General features: G+C 51.2%; 1 protein-coding gene across 2 annotated transcripts in view; it reads left to right on the forward strand.

The window, feature by feature from the left end:
- The first annotated feature begins 11,275 nt into the window (after nucleotides 1-11,275).
- The window catches only part of Crhr1 (corticotropin releasing hormone receptor 1), a 42,856-nt gene continuing 39,864 nt past the window's right edge, over nucleotides 11,276-14,267 (forward strand). Inside the window, exon 1 of one of the 2 annotated variants that reach the window (XM_021211518.1) lies at nucleotides 11,276-11,599. In XM_021211518.1, coding sequence (XP_021067177.1) covers nucleotides 11,567-11,599 — 33 coding nt within the window. In that variant the 5' untranslated portion in view covers nucleotides 11,276-11,566. Of the gene's footprint in view, nucleotides 11,600-12,042; nucleotides 12,083-14,267 lie in introns of those variants that run through there. The other variant, XM_029546427.1, reaches the window with a different exon arrangement.

A 14,267-nucleotide genomic window follows, 5' to 3' on the forward strand; every position in this document is an offset into this window, starting at 1 on the left:
AGTTCTTAAATGGGTACTTAAAAAAATGACTGAGGACCTTGGTACAAAATCCCAAAGACAATGAAAGGACTAGCTAATGAGTCTCTTTCCTGCTCACCACCCCTGCAACAGCCCTCAGCTCCTCACCCCTGCCCCAGCCCTCAACTCCCCACCCCTGCCCCAGCCCTCAGCTACCCACCCCTGCCCCAGCCCTCAGCTCCCCACCCCTCCCCCAGCCCTCAGCTCCCCACCCTTGCCCCAGCCCTCAGCTCCCCACCCCTGCCCCAGCCCTCAGCTCTTCACCCCTGCCCCAGCCCTCAGCTACCCAGTTTGGTCCTTAGAAGTAGCACAATCAATGGTCTTCTATGTATGACTCCCCCCCCCAAAAAAAAAAGACACACTACCTTTTTCTATCTTGTTTTAAACATTTTTTATTTATCCTTGTGGCAATTTCATACATTTATATAATGTGTTTTACACACACACACACATACACACACACACACACTATCCTCTCTATCCTCCTCCCACTCCCTCTGGGCTCCTCTTTCTTCTCAGTGAGCCCCCCTCCTACTCCCTGTCCCCCACCCCAGCCCCTGGTAAGATGAGTGAGTGAAGTTATTTGCTAAAACACAGAGAAAACTTACAGGTGGCTACAGTACCGAAGAAAACTCTCACCATCCCCTCCGCTCCCCCCTCCGCTCCCCTCCTCTCTCTTCCTCTACCCCAGCAGCCATTGATTGCCAATGGCTCCTCAGCAGGTGGGGGTGGAGCACTGTGCTCCCCATTCCTGCTGTAATGCTGTGTGATGGGTGGAGCACCGTGCTCTCCATTCCTGTTGTAATGCTGACTGTGTGGTAGGGTGGAGCACCGTGCTCCCCATTCCTGCTGTAATGCTGTGTGATGGGTGGAGCACCGTGCTCCCCATTCCTGCTGTAATGCTGACTGTGTGGTGGGGTGGAGCACCGTGCTCCCCATTCCTGCTTTAATGCTGACTGTGCAGCTGATCACAGCTGCTGTGTGCTCGTGAGTGAAACATCCATGCCATCCACACACAGGACAGCATTTCCCAGCATTCCCCCACCTTCGTTCTGCCCCCTTGTTTTTCTTGGTTGGTTTATTGTCACCTAATCTGGCATCAAACTTAGGGGTCCTCCCACCTCTGCCTCACAAGTGCTACACTGACAGGCATGGACCACCACATCCAGCAGACATTTTACATTCCATCATGGGCCTTGAACCCAGGTCCTCACATGTTAGGCCACTGCGCTACTACTGAACTACGACCCATGCCCCAGACCTTATATATCATAAAAGTAACTTCTGGTTTAAATAAGAATATGAGAGAACAAACAGGAATTCTATAAAAACTTTGGTTTCCCCAATCCCCAAGCTGATACTCACCCTGGGGCAACGGTGGTCAGTGATCCGTGCTATTCCTTTAAAGTGTGACTGTCACGGCTTATTCAAGAGAGAGTAGTCTGCCCAGGAGAGCAGGTTACAAATGAGAACATGTTGGATTAACCAGGAAGTGGGCAGAGGCGGTGGCAAGTTCCCAGGAGATATTTCAATCATCTCAGAGGCATGGGATGAATTGCCTCTGTCCCTGCAGGGAGATTTATCATCCACCCACCAGCCGCCCCTCCACCTCTCCATCCTCGCTGCAGGGGCCTCCCCTCCATGCTGCACAGAATGCAAGGAGGAATGAGGTGCACTCTCTCATGTTATTTACTCAGAGAAAAATCTAAGCGGGACAAGAGAAGCCAGCCAGGTACCTCTTGTCACCATGACCATGTCCCAGACTGGCTGACTCAGAGTAGTGGAGGGTCTTCCATCAAACAGTGGGCTACAGGAAAAGTCCTTGGGCTTGGAGGCACTCAACTCAGAGCCACCAGGAGAGACGCTCAGCTGAGAACCACGGCTAGCCATGGCTGACTTAAAGCTGGGGAGTTGGTGGGATAAATCGCAGCCATTTGCTGGCCCCAGCCAGAGCTCTCCGTAGCTAAACCTGTTGTGAATCGGGAAGAGAACTGTGCCTGTGGGCATGAGTTACTTCCTCCAGGCCTGGAACAGTGCAGATGGGGAAGACTAGATAGGTGGAGGGGCTGAAGTGGAAACTTGAGGGCAAACACATGAAGGAACGTTTCGTGAACATGGACACAGGTGGAAGACTAAGGTGGACTTGTGAAGGGACGTTTGCTGAAGCAGACACAGGAGAGAGGATGTTCTGCTAAAGCAAGCATATGAAAGGACACGTGTTCTTTGCTAATGACACGCATGTCTACCTTACGTCGCGTAGTTGAGCTGCATTTGTCAGGATGCCATAGAGAGAAACACATAAACCCTTCTGGTGATGTGCTGCCGTTTGTCAATGCTTCCTTAGACTCAGGCTGATTGGATGTACATGCTGAGGCAAGGCACATGGAGGTCACGTGATGTTTGGAGGGTATAAATAGGACTCCACAGAGTGACAGAGACAGAGCTTGGCTCACTGGTACAGCTAGCTGTGTAACACTTGTGGGTCTCACAGTTTTGCTGATCTTCGCTTCCCTGAGAGAGGCAAAGCTGAGAACTTCTCCTGGTGTCCCTCCAGATTCCTTCTGCTGACTCGAGCTGAGGTTGAGGCCTGGCTGTCCCTGCTAGGTCATGTCACCATGGTTGCTAACCCAACTGTACTGAACTGGACTGCTGGTATACATGAGGTCGTGAGTGAACTGAGCTGCTGCTGCCTGCTAACCTGTGAACTGAACTGCCGATTTCCTGACAAGACAGATGGGAGGTGCTCCAAAGAACCATTCTAAACTGGTTCACTTCCCCCTCCCATATCCTTTCTTATCCACTCACTACCTCTGGTGGGTGGTGGGCACAAGGGAGGTTAAAATATTTAAGAACCATCATTAAAAATAAGGACTGAAAAATTAAAATTACAGAGGGCAAACAGAAGATGCACTTCATGACATTGGTCCTTCTTTACCATCAACTGGTGCCTGTTCTCCTTTGTGCTCTCAGCCCAGCCAGATCTCTAGCCATAGACCTCTACTACAAGGTGACAGTTTCCTCCACCATGTGTCTCAGATGGGACCTAATGTCTTCAGCCCTGACTACCACCTTCATCTGACTACATAGTGGTATAATCTCAGGCAAGCCCATCACACAGGAGAGACTCGGCAAAAAGAAAGAGGGGAAAAAGTATTTCCCTCCCAGAATGTGCTGCGGCTGTGTGGCCTTTGGCCTGCTCGCTCACTGCTTCTCTGGCTCAGGTGTGGTTGGGAGGCATTGGCCTCTGTCCAGCGGAGCTACTGGGGCCTGGCCACATGGCAGGCAGCAGAGCCCAGACTGGCTCAGTGCCACAGACCCAGCTTTAGAAATCGAGCAATGGGTGGTCAGAGGGAGAGAGAGCATGTTCTCAGCCAACTTGGAGCAGAGATGGCACAGCCCATCCAGGCCCCCACTGCACTTAGACCCCAGGTCCTTAGTCTTACAAGGACCATGGGCAGCATCCATGCCAGAGGAAGCCAGTATGTCGTTGTACTGTATGCAGAAGGCTAAGAGCTGAAGCCTCAGCTGAGCCAGCTGTGTCTTCTAATACATCTGGCCCAGGGAAACCCTTCACTCCCTAGGCAGAACCCTTTACCAGCATGAGATCTCCTGCAGAACACCACTATCTAAAACCCGGTTTCAGGCCGGGTACACACTTTTAATCCCAGCACTCAGGAGGCAGAGGCAGGTGGATAACTTTGATTTCGAGGTCAGCCTGGTCGACAGGATGAGTTCCAGGACAGCCAAGACTACCAGAGAAACCCTGTCTTGAAACCAAAGCAAAACAATAACAACAAGAATAACAACAACAATGGTTTCACCTGGTATAGTGGTACTCTCTGAAAGTAGAAGTGGGAGAAGCAGGAGTTCAAGGCCAGTCTAGACTATTTAGCACATTCAAGAGAGCCTGGGCAATATGAATCCCTGTGTCAAAAAAGTCCAGTCATGTAGCTCAGTTGGTAGAGCACTTGCCTACCATGCAGGAAGTCCTGGCTTCAACCCTAGCACCACATAGACTGGGCATGGCAGTGCACATCTGTCACCCCTGCACTTGGGAGATAAAGGCAGGAAGGACAGAAGTTCAAGGTCATCCTCAGTGACTTTGCAAGTTTAAGAGTAGTCTAGGTTACATGTGACCCTGTCTCAGAAACAAAAAAATGCACCCTGACATGGAAATATCTTACTCCTCTGATCCCAGTCGGGAGGATGAGGCAGGGGGATTGTGAGTTTGAGGTCTGTGTGGACTGTATAGAAAGGAGAGGAGGAGGAGGAGCAGGAGGAGGAAGAAGAGGAGGAAATCTCACTAGCTCAGCCCCCTTCTCCCCCGCAGCATCATTCCTGGAGGCCTCTCTTTGGAAACTAGAGTTCACTGGAAATGGTCTGGAAACCACAGTCTATTAGGTCCCTAAGTGTCCCTGCAGCTCCTATGTACTCTGAGTTTTATGGCTGGCTGTTTGTTCTGGTGTTGGGGATTGAAACTGGGGTCTCATGTCTGCTAAGCACAAGCTCCACACAGAGCTGCATGAAGCCCCTCATGAATATGTAGATAAGCTCCATGTGACCCTAAATGATCATGTGCCCATCACTCAGATTCAACTACTAACAATGGAATCTGGTTTCATCGGGATCCTGACCCACTCCATTTCTTTCCGTATCACTAAGCACAAATCTAGGACATTGTAACATTTCATCTGTAAATATCTCAGTTCGTATCTCCAAAAGACAGGCACGTGTGCGCACACACACACACACACACACACACACACACACACACACCCCGGTGTGCACTCACACATGCACACAGAGGCCAGGAGAGGGCATCAGAATCCCTGGAACTGAAATTACAGGTGCCTATGAGCTGTGCAATGTGGGTGCTAGGAACAGAACTGGCACTCTGTGCTAGAGGTGACATTGTTCAGAGAAGCTAAGGTGGCCCCTCTGTGATTCCCATATAGAATGGGACATCTAGGTTTGGACCCTAGTTTCTGCCACAGTACTGGCTGGCACAGATGTCCTGTGGGTGTTTCGAGCCAGGTAACACTTTGCTTTGGGGTGCACCATTTTGTACTTTGTAGGGTATCCCTATAGAATCCCTAGACCTCTGGATACCAGCAACAACTTCCCCAACCATGGCAACCAAAACTGTTCTTAGACATTGCCAAAGACTCTTCTGGACTGGACACAAAAGGACCCCTGGTCTACTGGCTCTGGCTTAGGCCTCTGGAGGGAGATAATTTCTCTGTAGAGAGAAGTGGGTATGTACCCTGCCTTTAAAAAAAAAAAATTGCTCCACTTCCAGAATTTTTTTAAGATACCTTCCCACGTGTGCAAACCCTCTTATTTCCATGCACCTTAAAAAAGTTTTGTTACAGAGCCAGACGTGGTGGTGCATGCCTTTAGTCCCAGCACTCAAAAGGCAGAGGCAGGTTAGGTACCTCTGTGAGTTAGAGACCAGAAGGATCTACAAGTAGGTTCTAGGTTAGCTACGGCTGCTATACAGAGAAATGGTGTCCTGAAAGCAAAAAAAAAAAAAAAAAAAAATGTTTTCTTTCAAAAGAACCAAATAAATATTATAGATAAACAAAAAAAAATTACCAAAATTAACCAGACCTCAAATCTATGTTACTCAATGAACTTGTATACAATTTATTTGCATGGTTTTTAAATAATAAAGTTATAAAAAAAATTTAATAAAAAGAACCAACCAATAAATGTCAATGGCCTTCTTGTCCCTGCTTAATAAATGCAAATATATGGTAATTGTGCCACAGATAAGTGTACCTGGTGCCCTTGATAGATGCAAGCTCACACCTGCAAAGCAAGGAAGAGCCACAAGAATTCTCCTTCACTGTGTCACTGCCAAGCCCCATCCATAGTTGTCTCACCGCAAGGTACCACTTTTCTGGATCTGAAGACCCCTCTAAATCACGGTGCAACTCCCTAGAAGACCAGGTTCAAGCCATCTTTCCATGGAGCGCTGGAAACATCCAAGGATATGGGACTGCCTGTGTCCAGCCAGCTGTGTGAGCGTGGATGTCAGGCTTCCGAGAGACTTTCCCTCTATAAACGGTTACCAAGACCCCTATCACAAAGCCGTTGCCAGGATTAAATGAGGAACTTTTGTGGAAAAGTGGAGCCTTGAAAGCAGTCTTCCCAAACCACCGTCAGCACCTGTAGTTCTAAAAGAGCAAACGGGAGACACCAGCCCTTTCTCCAGTCTTCCCCTGCTCCCACCAGCCTCCTGAGCCCAGGCTTGGTCTCTAAGAGAATCGGTTCCCTCTCTTGCCACGGTTGCCTGTCTGCATTCTCTTCCCACAATCCATCTCTCCCAGAAAGCTCTGACCTCTGACAAAGGCAATAAGACCAAATCCAGGTTGTCCTTCTCCACTAGGGGGTCTAGTGTGACACCAGAACCCCGCCCCCAAACTAAGGGCAGTGTTGGTTATGTCTCTAGAAAGATAATGTTAGTGAAGGCCTTTATGGCAGCTGGGCCGGGGGCGTGGCTTAGTTGGTAAAACAGTTGCCCTGGGGTTCATCCGAAGCAGGAAGCACTACATAAAGCAGGCATGGTAACACATTCCTGTAGTCCCAGACCTTGAGGAGAGGAGACAGGAAAATTAGAAGGTCAAATCGTCCTTGGCTATTTGGTGAGTTGGAGGCCAATCTGAGCTATATAACAATCTCTCTCTAAAGAAAAGGGAAAAAAAGCAAAGGAAACGGCTCAGCAGGTAACAGTGCACTTTCCACACAAGTCTGATGGCCTGAGCTCCATCCCTGGAATCCACATAACTTCCAGATGCAGTGGTACAGGATCCTACAGCAAGATGGGAGAGAGAGATGGGAGAGAGCTCCCCCAGCAGCTCAAGGGGCAGCTAGCCTGGAACGGAAGCAGCACAAGCAGAACTTCAAGAGACGCTGCCTCAAAAAATGGTATAAAGGGCTTTCGGCATGGCTCAGCACATAAAGATGCTATTCAAGTCTTAGACTGGTGACCTGATTTAAATCCCTGGAAACCCACATAAAGGTGGAAGGAGAGAAATAGCATCACAAAGTTGTCCTCTGAGCTCCACGTGTATGTCATAGCATGTATGCTCACACAACTGTCTCACACATAATAAATAATAATTTGTTTGTTTGTTTTCCAAGATAGGGCTTCTCTGAATAGCCCTGGCTGACCTGGAACTCACTCTGTAGACCAGGCTGGCCTGAAATTTACAGAGAGCCACCTGCCTCTGCCTCTCGAGTGCTGGTGTTAAAAGTGTGGACTACCACTATCTGGTTAATTTTTTTTTTTAATAATCATTTTAATTTTTAAGTGTGGAAATTGAGAAATGACTTCTGAAAGTTGTCCTCTGACTTCCACACAGGGGCCAGAGCATGAGTGTATGCCTCCACTCACACAGAGTAATAATCAATAAAATGTTTAAAAAAAATAGTATAAATGGCTGGGTGGTGGTAAGTCCCTTTTACCTCAGCACCTGGGAAGCAGAGGCCAGTGGATCTCCGAGTCTACAGAGCAAGTTTCAGGGCAGCCAGGGCTACACAGAGAGATCCTGTCTCACACACACACACACACACACACACACACACACACACACACACACACAATGATGAAAGAGAGAGGTGGGGGAGGGAGGGGAGAGAGTTTAAATGGCACAAGGCACTGCACATAAAGCACTTTACACACTGTATTTATTGAGAACAAGGGGCATATGGTACTGAACAGACACATCCCTCCCTCCCTCCCTCCCTCCCTCCAGATCCTGCAAAAGCTTTGCCTCCTTTATAGACTCTTCCCTATTGGCCAGGAAGGATTAATATTCCTGCCTCTGTGGCCATAGTGTGCCCTGCCTATTGTTGATCCAATTTTGCTAGCTTTTAATAATTTATTCAAGTGTCTGTATCCCACTCCAAGCTGTGAACACCTTGAGGACTAGGACCCTGGCACATTAATCATTATTAACGTTGGCATCCCACAGTGACTGGCATATAGTTGCTGCTCATTAAATGTTTGTTGATTAAGTGGAATAACTAACACTGTCTCCCAGTGTCCCTGGGATTTTAAAGACAGCTCTCTCTGCAAGGCTACTTTCCTGGCTCCGTCCTTGAGACTGGGGCTACGGCAAGTATGATCTATAGACTGATGTGGGTCTGCCAACTGTGTTGCCAAGGTGTGACAAGCTTAGCAGAAAACAGAGAATAAGCATCCAGGCATGTCAAAGCAACCTGGTAGAGTTGTGTGGGTCTACTGGGTCCTCTCGGGTTTTAGTTGTGCCTTTATTTTTATTTTTATTTTTAATTTCACTTCCTAGCCACTTATTCCCATTGTATTTGCAATCGTGTCACCTGTGACCAATTAGAACATTAAAAATAGCTAGGGTTGATGGAGCGTGCCTGTAATTCCAGCACTTGGGAGGTTGGAGAAAGAAAATTGTCATGAGTTGGAGGCCAGTCTGGGCTAGAGAGTGAATTCCAGGAGAGCCTGGGCTCCTGAGACCCTGCTGCGATAAATAAATAGGTTTGGTTCTTAGTCACAGGTGAGAGGAGTGTCCTCCAATGTGCACACACACACACACACACACACACCACCGCCGACGCCACCACCACCACCGCCACCACCGCCTTCATATCTCTCTGGAAGACTGGGTTACTTATGCTGCCCCTATCTTTGGAAGGGTTACTGTAGAGAAAACTGATTCCTGCTTGGACCTAGACTGAATAGAAGGCAAGGGAGAGAATGGAAAGAGAGTGTGGGAAGGCTCTGGCTGGGGCAAGAAGGCTCCTCTGGGCCAAGCAGACCCAGAGAAGAGTGTGGTGAGCTGTAGGACATGCCCTGAACATCAAGCTGTGGGGACAGGATGATGGCAGAGCTGCTACCGAGCAGAGCAGAGAGCCAAGCCTTTGAAAGTAAAAGGTTTACAGTTTCCAGACAAATACGAGGAGATACTGCGAACTATTGAACTGTGGCTCTCAGGACAAGTTGGATCCTGGCATGAAACCCAAGCCCCGGCTTCAGCCTGGGGTCCTGACTGAGGTTAGGTCAGGGAATTAACACAACCAGGGTGACTGTGTTGGACACAGCTGGACTGGCTGGAGACACTTCAGGGAGGAGGCTCAGAGCCAGAAGAACCAGAGGCGATTTCTGTGAACTGATGGCATTAGCATATTTAAAGATCACGTCAAGGGGAGGAGGGTGAGCTCAGAGCCAAAAATCTGCTGCTTACCGAGCCCCAGGAATCAGAAGCCAGAGAAGGGCAGCCCTGAGGCTGTCCTTCCTCCAGGGACTGTGCTCCAAGGCCAGGACTGAGATGTGGCCCTGGGGACCAGCTAGTCTCCCCTCTCCTCCCTCCTCCCTCCTCCCATCCCTCAGTCCAGGGTTCCAGGGCCCTTCTCAAGAATTTATTTCCTGCCAAGAATTTCCTGGAAGAGCACCGGGCCCACTCTATCTTGATGATGACCATGAGAGGAACTATATACCAGACACTGCGCCAATCCTCACGAACAACCCTAGGAGGTGTGCCTTCCTGTGTCCGTTTAATAAGTACGAATATTGAGGCCCCCACTAAATCATTTTCTAGAGCTCTTCAGTTTGAACCTGGTAGAGTCTAGACTCCAGTCCCATCTGCCTGACTAGTAGGCTACCCGGTCACTCTGCATTTCCCTTTTGCTGGTAACAGTGGGCACTGTAAGTCGGCAGTCTGGTTAGCATGTCCAGATGTCCATCTCTCCGGGGCTGACTGGCGTGAGTCACTGCTTTGAACCTGAAGACTTCAGGACTCTGCTTCACTGGACTGTGCATTCGCAATGGCTAAGCCAATGTGACCAGGGTTTAATCAATGATCCAGCCGACTCTGCACCCCAACCCCATCTGTGCCAAGACCGCCAGGGACACTGAGCTGGGAATTCGCAAGGAGGGTGCCGACTGTGGGGATTTGGACAAGCCACGCTCCCCTGTGCCTCAGTTTCCTCTCCAGTAAACTGTCACAACACCTACAGCAACTCCCGCTCCAAAATGACTATTGCCTGGGCCCCTAAGCTGTGGATCTTGTCCAGTGTGCTGAGAACGGATGTAAGAAAGAGGAGTTGCACAAAGTAGTGTCCAGAGCCACCAGGCTACATTTTAAAATAAGCTGGTTCCCCCACTAGGACGTTGCCTCTCTCGGTGCTTCTGCGTACTCAAGATGGAGACCGGGATCTGAGAGGTGAAGATGTTTCTACCCCGACACACCTTTTCTCCTTCTCTATTTCTCCTTGGGGAAGGAAAGGGGGGTGGGGGAAGGAAATCAAAAGAACAATCCACCTAACTGGCCTGAAGGTGGCGAGAGCTGTTTTTCAGGCTGGAAGTGGAATTGGAAAGCCAACCTAGACGAAGACCCGGAGGTCTGGCGGGACAACCCGCTCCAGCCCCGAGAGCTTGGCCAAGAGGGGGCGCTGTGGCCCCCCTCCACGCCCTTCGGGCTGGATTCCCAGCTGCGTCCACAGCGTTGCAGCGCAATGCGCGCCCCGCTTTCCCCTCCTTACAGACTAGGTGCCCAGCCCGCTGTCTCCACTTATTTTGGGGATCCTAAGTAGGGCCTGGACCAAACAGACAGACGTTTAGTTCCAAAAACGAATGAATGAATGAGTGAACGAACGAAGGATTCAAAAAGGAAGGGTTCCCGCCGCAGAGCGTCAGTGTCTCAGCACATCCTACGTGTGTTTAGGCCAAAGGCGCGTGGAGCAGGAGGGGGGTTCGGGCCCGACCTCCCCTCCCCACTAAAGTGGGGGCGGGGGTGAACCTCCTAGATGGCTGCAGGACGGAAACCACCCAAATGTAGTTCTCGGCTTCTTTTTCCACGCAGACTGAGTTTTGTGGAGATCGCCCTATTCCCCAGCGCCTACTAGCCTCCTAATTTCTCTCCGAGCCCCACAAGCACCCCGAGATCCCCCGGACTCCTTTGGTCCGGACATCCAGCCTCACAGGAGGCTAGAGAAGAAAGGCTGCCTGCTCCCCAGCCGCCGCCTCCCCGATCCCCGGTTCTCCCCTAGCTGCGGCGGCGGCAGCTGCTGCCGCCTGTGCGCCCCGCGCACTGCCGCAAGCCGGGTGCGGGGAGACGGGGTTCAGCACGGCCAGTGTGCGGGGATTCGGCCCGGGGTTGGGCAGTGGACCGAGGAGGCGGGAGCCGGCAGCCAGCGGAGGGGCGAGGAGCGGAGGAGGGACTGAAGGGGAGCGGAGGGAGAAAGAGGAGGGGACACGAGGCGAGGGGGCGGGGAGCCGAGGCGAGAGGCAGGCGGACCGTGGGGGAGGCGACCGGGCTAGGCGGGATCCAGGCTGGAGAGAGGTAGCTGCGGGCCCAGCTGAGTGGGGAGAAGGCAACCAGACTTGCTCGCGGGGGGCGAGGCAGAGCCTGCTGGTGGGGCGGGGCGGGAGGGTGCGAAGCCGGGCGCCTGAGAGCAGCTCAGCGGCCCGGGAGACCGGCCGCCCAACGGAGACCGCAGCCGCCCGCCCTTCGCTCTGGGATGTCGGAGCGATCCTGGCATCCAGGACGCTGACGGAGCGAGCCCGAGGATGGGACGGCGCCCGCAGCTCCGGCTCGTGAAGGTAAGAGGGTACCGACCTGCTCGTAATCAGAGGCGCTCCCGGCCGAATGAGCGCGGGACAGGCGTGGGCAGGGGTGCCGGGGGAGGGGATTGGGGAACCCGGAGCCACCCGGGAGGTTGGGGCTCAACCTGACGTCCTCTACCTGGACCTCTAAAGCCGTGCTTCGGAGACAGAGGGACAACTCTGATGGAAAAAGAAAGGGTGGTGGTGAAGCCGCTGCGGCGCCAGAGGAGGAGGGGGTCCGCCCACTCGAAGAACCGGCTTTGCGCGAAGAATCGCTGCAATCTTTGGGGCCGAAGCGCCATCCCCCTTAAGGCTCTGGATGGGGTCCCGTCCCTGCTGGACACCCTCCGAGCCGGCCCTGTCCCGGTCTCAGGCGCTCTTTCCTGCCGGTTTTCCTCCGTAGAAAGGTTCAGATTCCGGAGATAGATGCGGCCCGCGCGTCGAGGCCCTTCATCGACTTAGCATCTCCGAGAGGCGATGGTACGCGCACCCCAGTGTCCAGCCGATCCTCCGGGGAGCCACAGCCTCGGAGCGCAACGCATTCTCTCGCTGCGCTCGCTCCTGTCACCGGGCTGGAGAAGCAGAGTTTCGGAAAGTCTCTAGAAGGCGTTTACAGTGCCTACTGGATAAAGTTCGGGGGCGATCTAGGGCTGCGCGGGGGTGGACAGAGCCCGGGAAGAGCTAGGTGCTTCTCAGCCAGGCCCGCAGCCTAGGGACAGGCGCCACTTCGCCGGCGCGTCCCGGAGCGCGCGCGCTCACTGGGTACCAGCACCTCATCCCTGGTGCTGGAGAAGGTGAGTGGGTCTGGCGCAGCCGCCTGGCAGCCCCAGTTGCCATGCCTGGGTCTCCGGACCGCTCAGGGCTGACATGGACCTCCAGAGCCACAAGCCGAGACACCGGGTTAACTGTGGCCAGGGACGTTCAAAAGCGATTGCATTCAAAAGATGTAAGTGGATTTGGGAGGAGCAGTGCGAATTGACTGACTTTGATTTTTCCACCAGTTATTAAACCGACTGCTTTTACTTGTTCGAAAAGCATTTGAGTTAAAGCACCTCGCGTTTAAAATGTGATTGACTGCTCTGCTCACCAGCAACTCAGGTGCCTACGTCCCCCCTCTCCAAATACTCAAAGGTTGTCTTCAAATCTGAGGGAGTCTCAGTGAACCTAAGGGCTGGAACCCGAGATTAGTTTTTGGGTGACCAAACTCTTCTGCAAAGAAGTTAGGGAGACTCTTGGAGGTTGTATAAAGAAGCAGCAATGGAGGTCTTTTCCCAAGGATTCCTGTGTACTGAGCCTTGATCTAAATTCACAGGGGTTAAAATGCAGCCTCTTAAGCAAATTCAAAAGATTGAGCTGTGGGTATATTTTTTTTCAAGTTTACATGGAAACTGATAAATGTTCTTTCTGAGGCCATTCTTAAAACTGTGTGAAATGACCTGTTTGGCATGTTCACATTTTCTTAAGATAAAAGGTGCTTTTTTCCCTTGTTCCTATTGGCTAGTGGGAGTTGGGGGGCTTGTCTCACTTGATACATTCAGCACATGCCCAGGAAATGCAGAGAGGCGGTGACTGTGATAGTTGTGTGGTCTGTACACATTTTCCAGTGTTAGTCTAGTTGCTTTATAAATATTAAGTCGTGTAGTCGTCACAACAGCCCAAGAAGTAAGAATTATATCCTAGGCATAGAGAATTGAAGCTACTTGTTCAGAAAGGGGCACCATGAGCTTGTCAGTCAGCAAGCCTGACCTTGCCCTTAGTGCCTGCACACAGATTTCAAACCCAGTTCTCCAATCCCAAGACTCTGCTTTGTTAAGTTCAAGCTTAAATCTCGCGCTCAGTCCCTACCAGCTGAGAGTCTGGGAGGTTCATCAGTTTGAACGTGCGAATCTAGGGAACTTGAAGATCTTGCAAAAACCAGCTCTCTCACTGATGATTGACAGGCAAGCCATGCTTGGAAAAGGGTCACTCGGGGGCTACACTGTGCCGTTTCTCATTGGACTTGTTATAGAGCATTGTGGGAGAGTGCAAGGAAGATGCGGAGTGTGTGTGCATCTGTGTGGATTGTGTGTGTGTGTGTGTGTGTGTGTGTGTGTTATTTATGGATAAGTATACAGAGAATAAATGGTCCCTCTTCTTATGACCCATCCACTAACTGCTCTCCCTAGAGACAGATCTATGCTCTGGTGATGGGTGATTCTGTATAGTGACTGTGTGGAGTGAACTAGGCCCCTGTGTGTTCTTAAAGGACAATGAGTGTCCAGTGACTTCCAGGGAGGCCAGTTTTATTGCTGCTGTTATTGTTTATAGCAATTTAGAAGCATTAGGCAAAGTCTAAAGCAGAGGAGAAAATGGCTGTGACATCACTCTTTACACAGTGCTGTGACAAGTTGAACAACGATCCCTGCAGGTCCCGTGTTTTAAGAACAGGTCTAGGCATTGCTGTGACCCTCAGACAGCTCTCTCCCTTGCTGTGTCAGAGCCCCAGTCTTGTCCCATGTCATTTCTGAGCCTTCAAAGGGAGATTGCCTATTGCTAAGGAATGCCCGTAAATGGCTCTGCATGGTCCTCTCTTCCATCGTCTCTTTGGTTGAGTCCTAGTGGAGTCCGGTTTTCTAGGGGTGCTGGGAAGGATGGAAGGCAAAAAGTGAGCCAAGCTGGGACTGTG

The sequence above is a fragment of the Mus pahari genome, chromosome 14 (assembly GCF_900095145.1).
Source record: "Mus pahari chromosome 14, PAHARI_EIJ_v1.1, whole genome shotgun sequence".
Taxonomy (NCBI): Eukaryota; Metazoa; Chordata; class Mammalia; order Rodentia; family Muridae; genus Mus; species Mus pahari.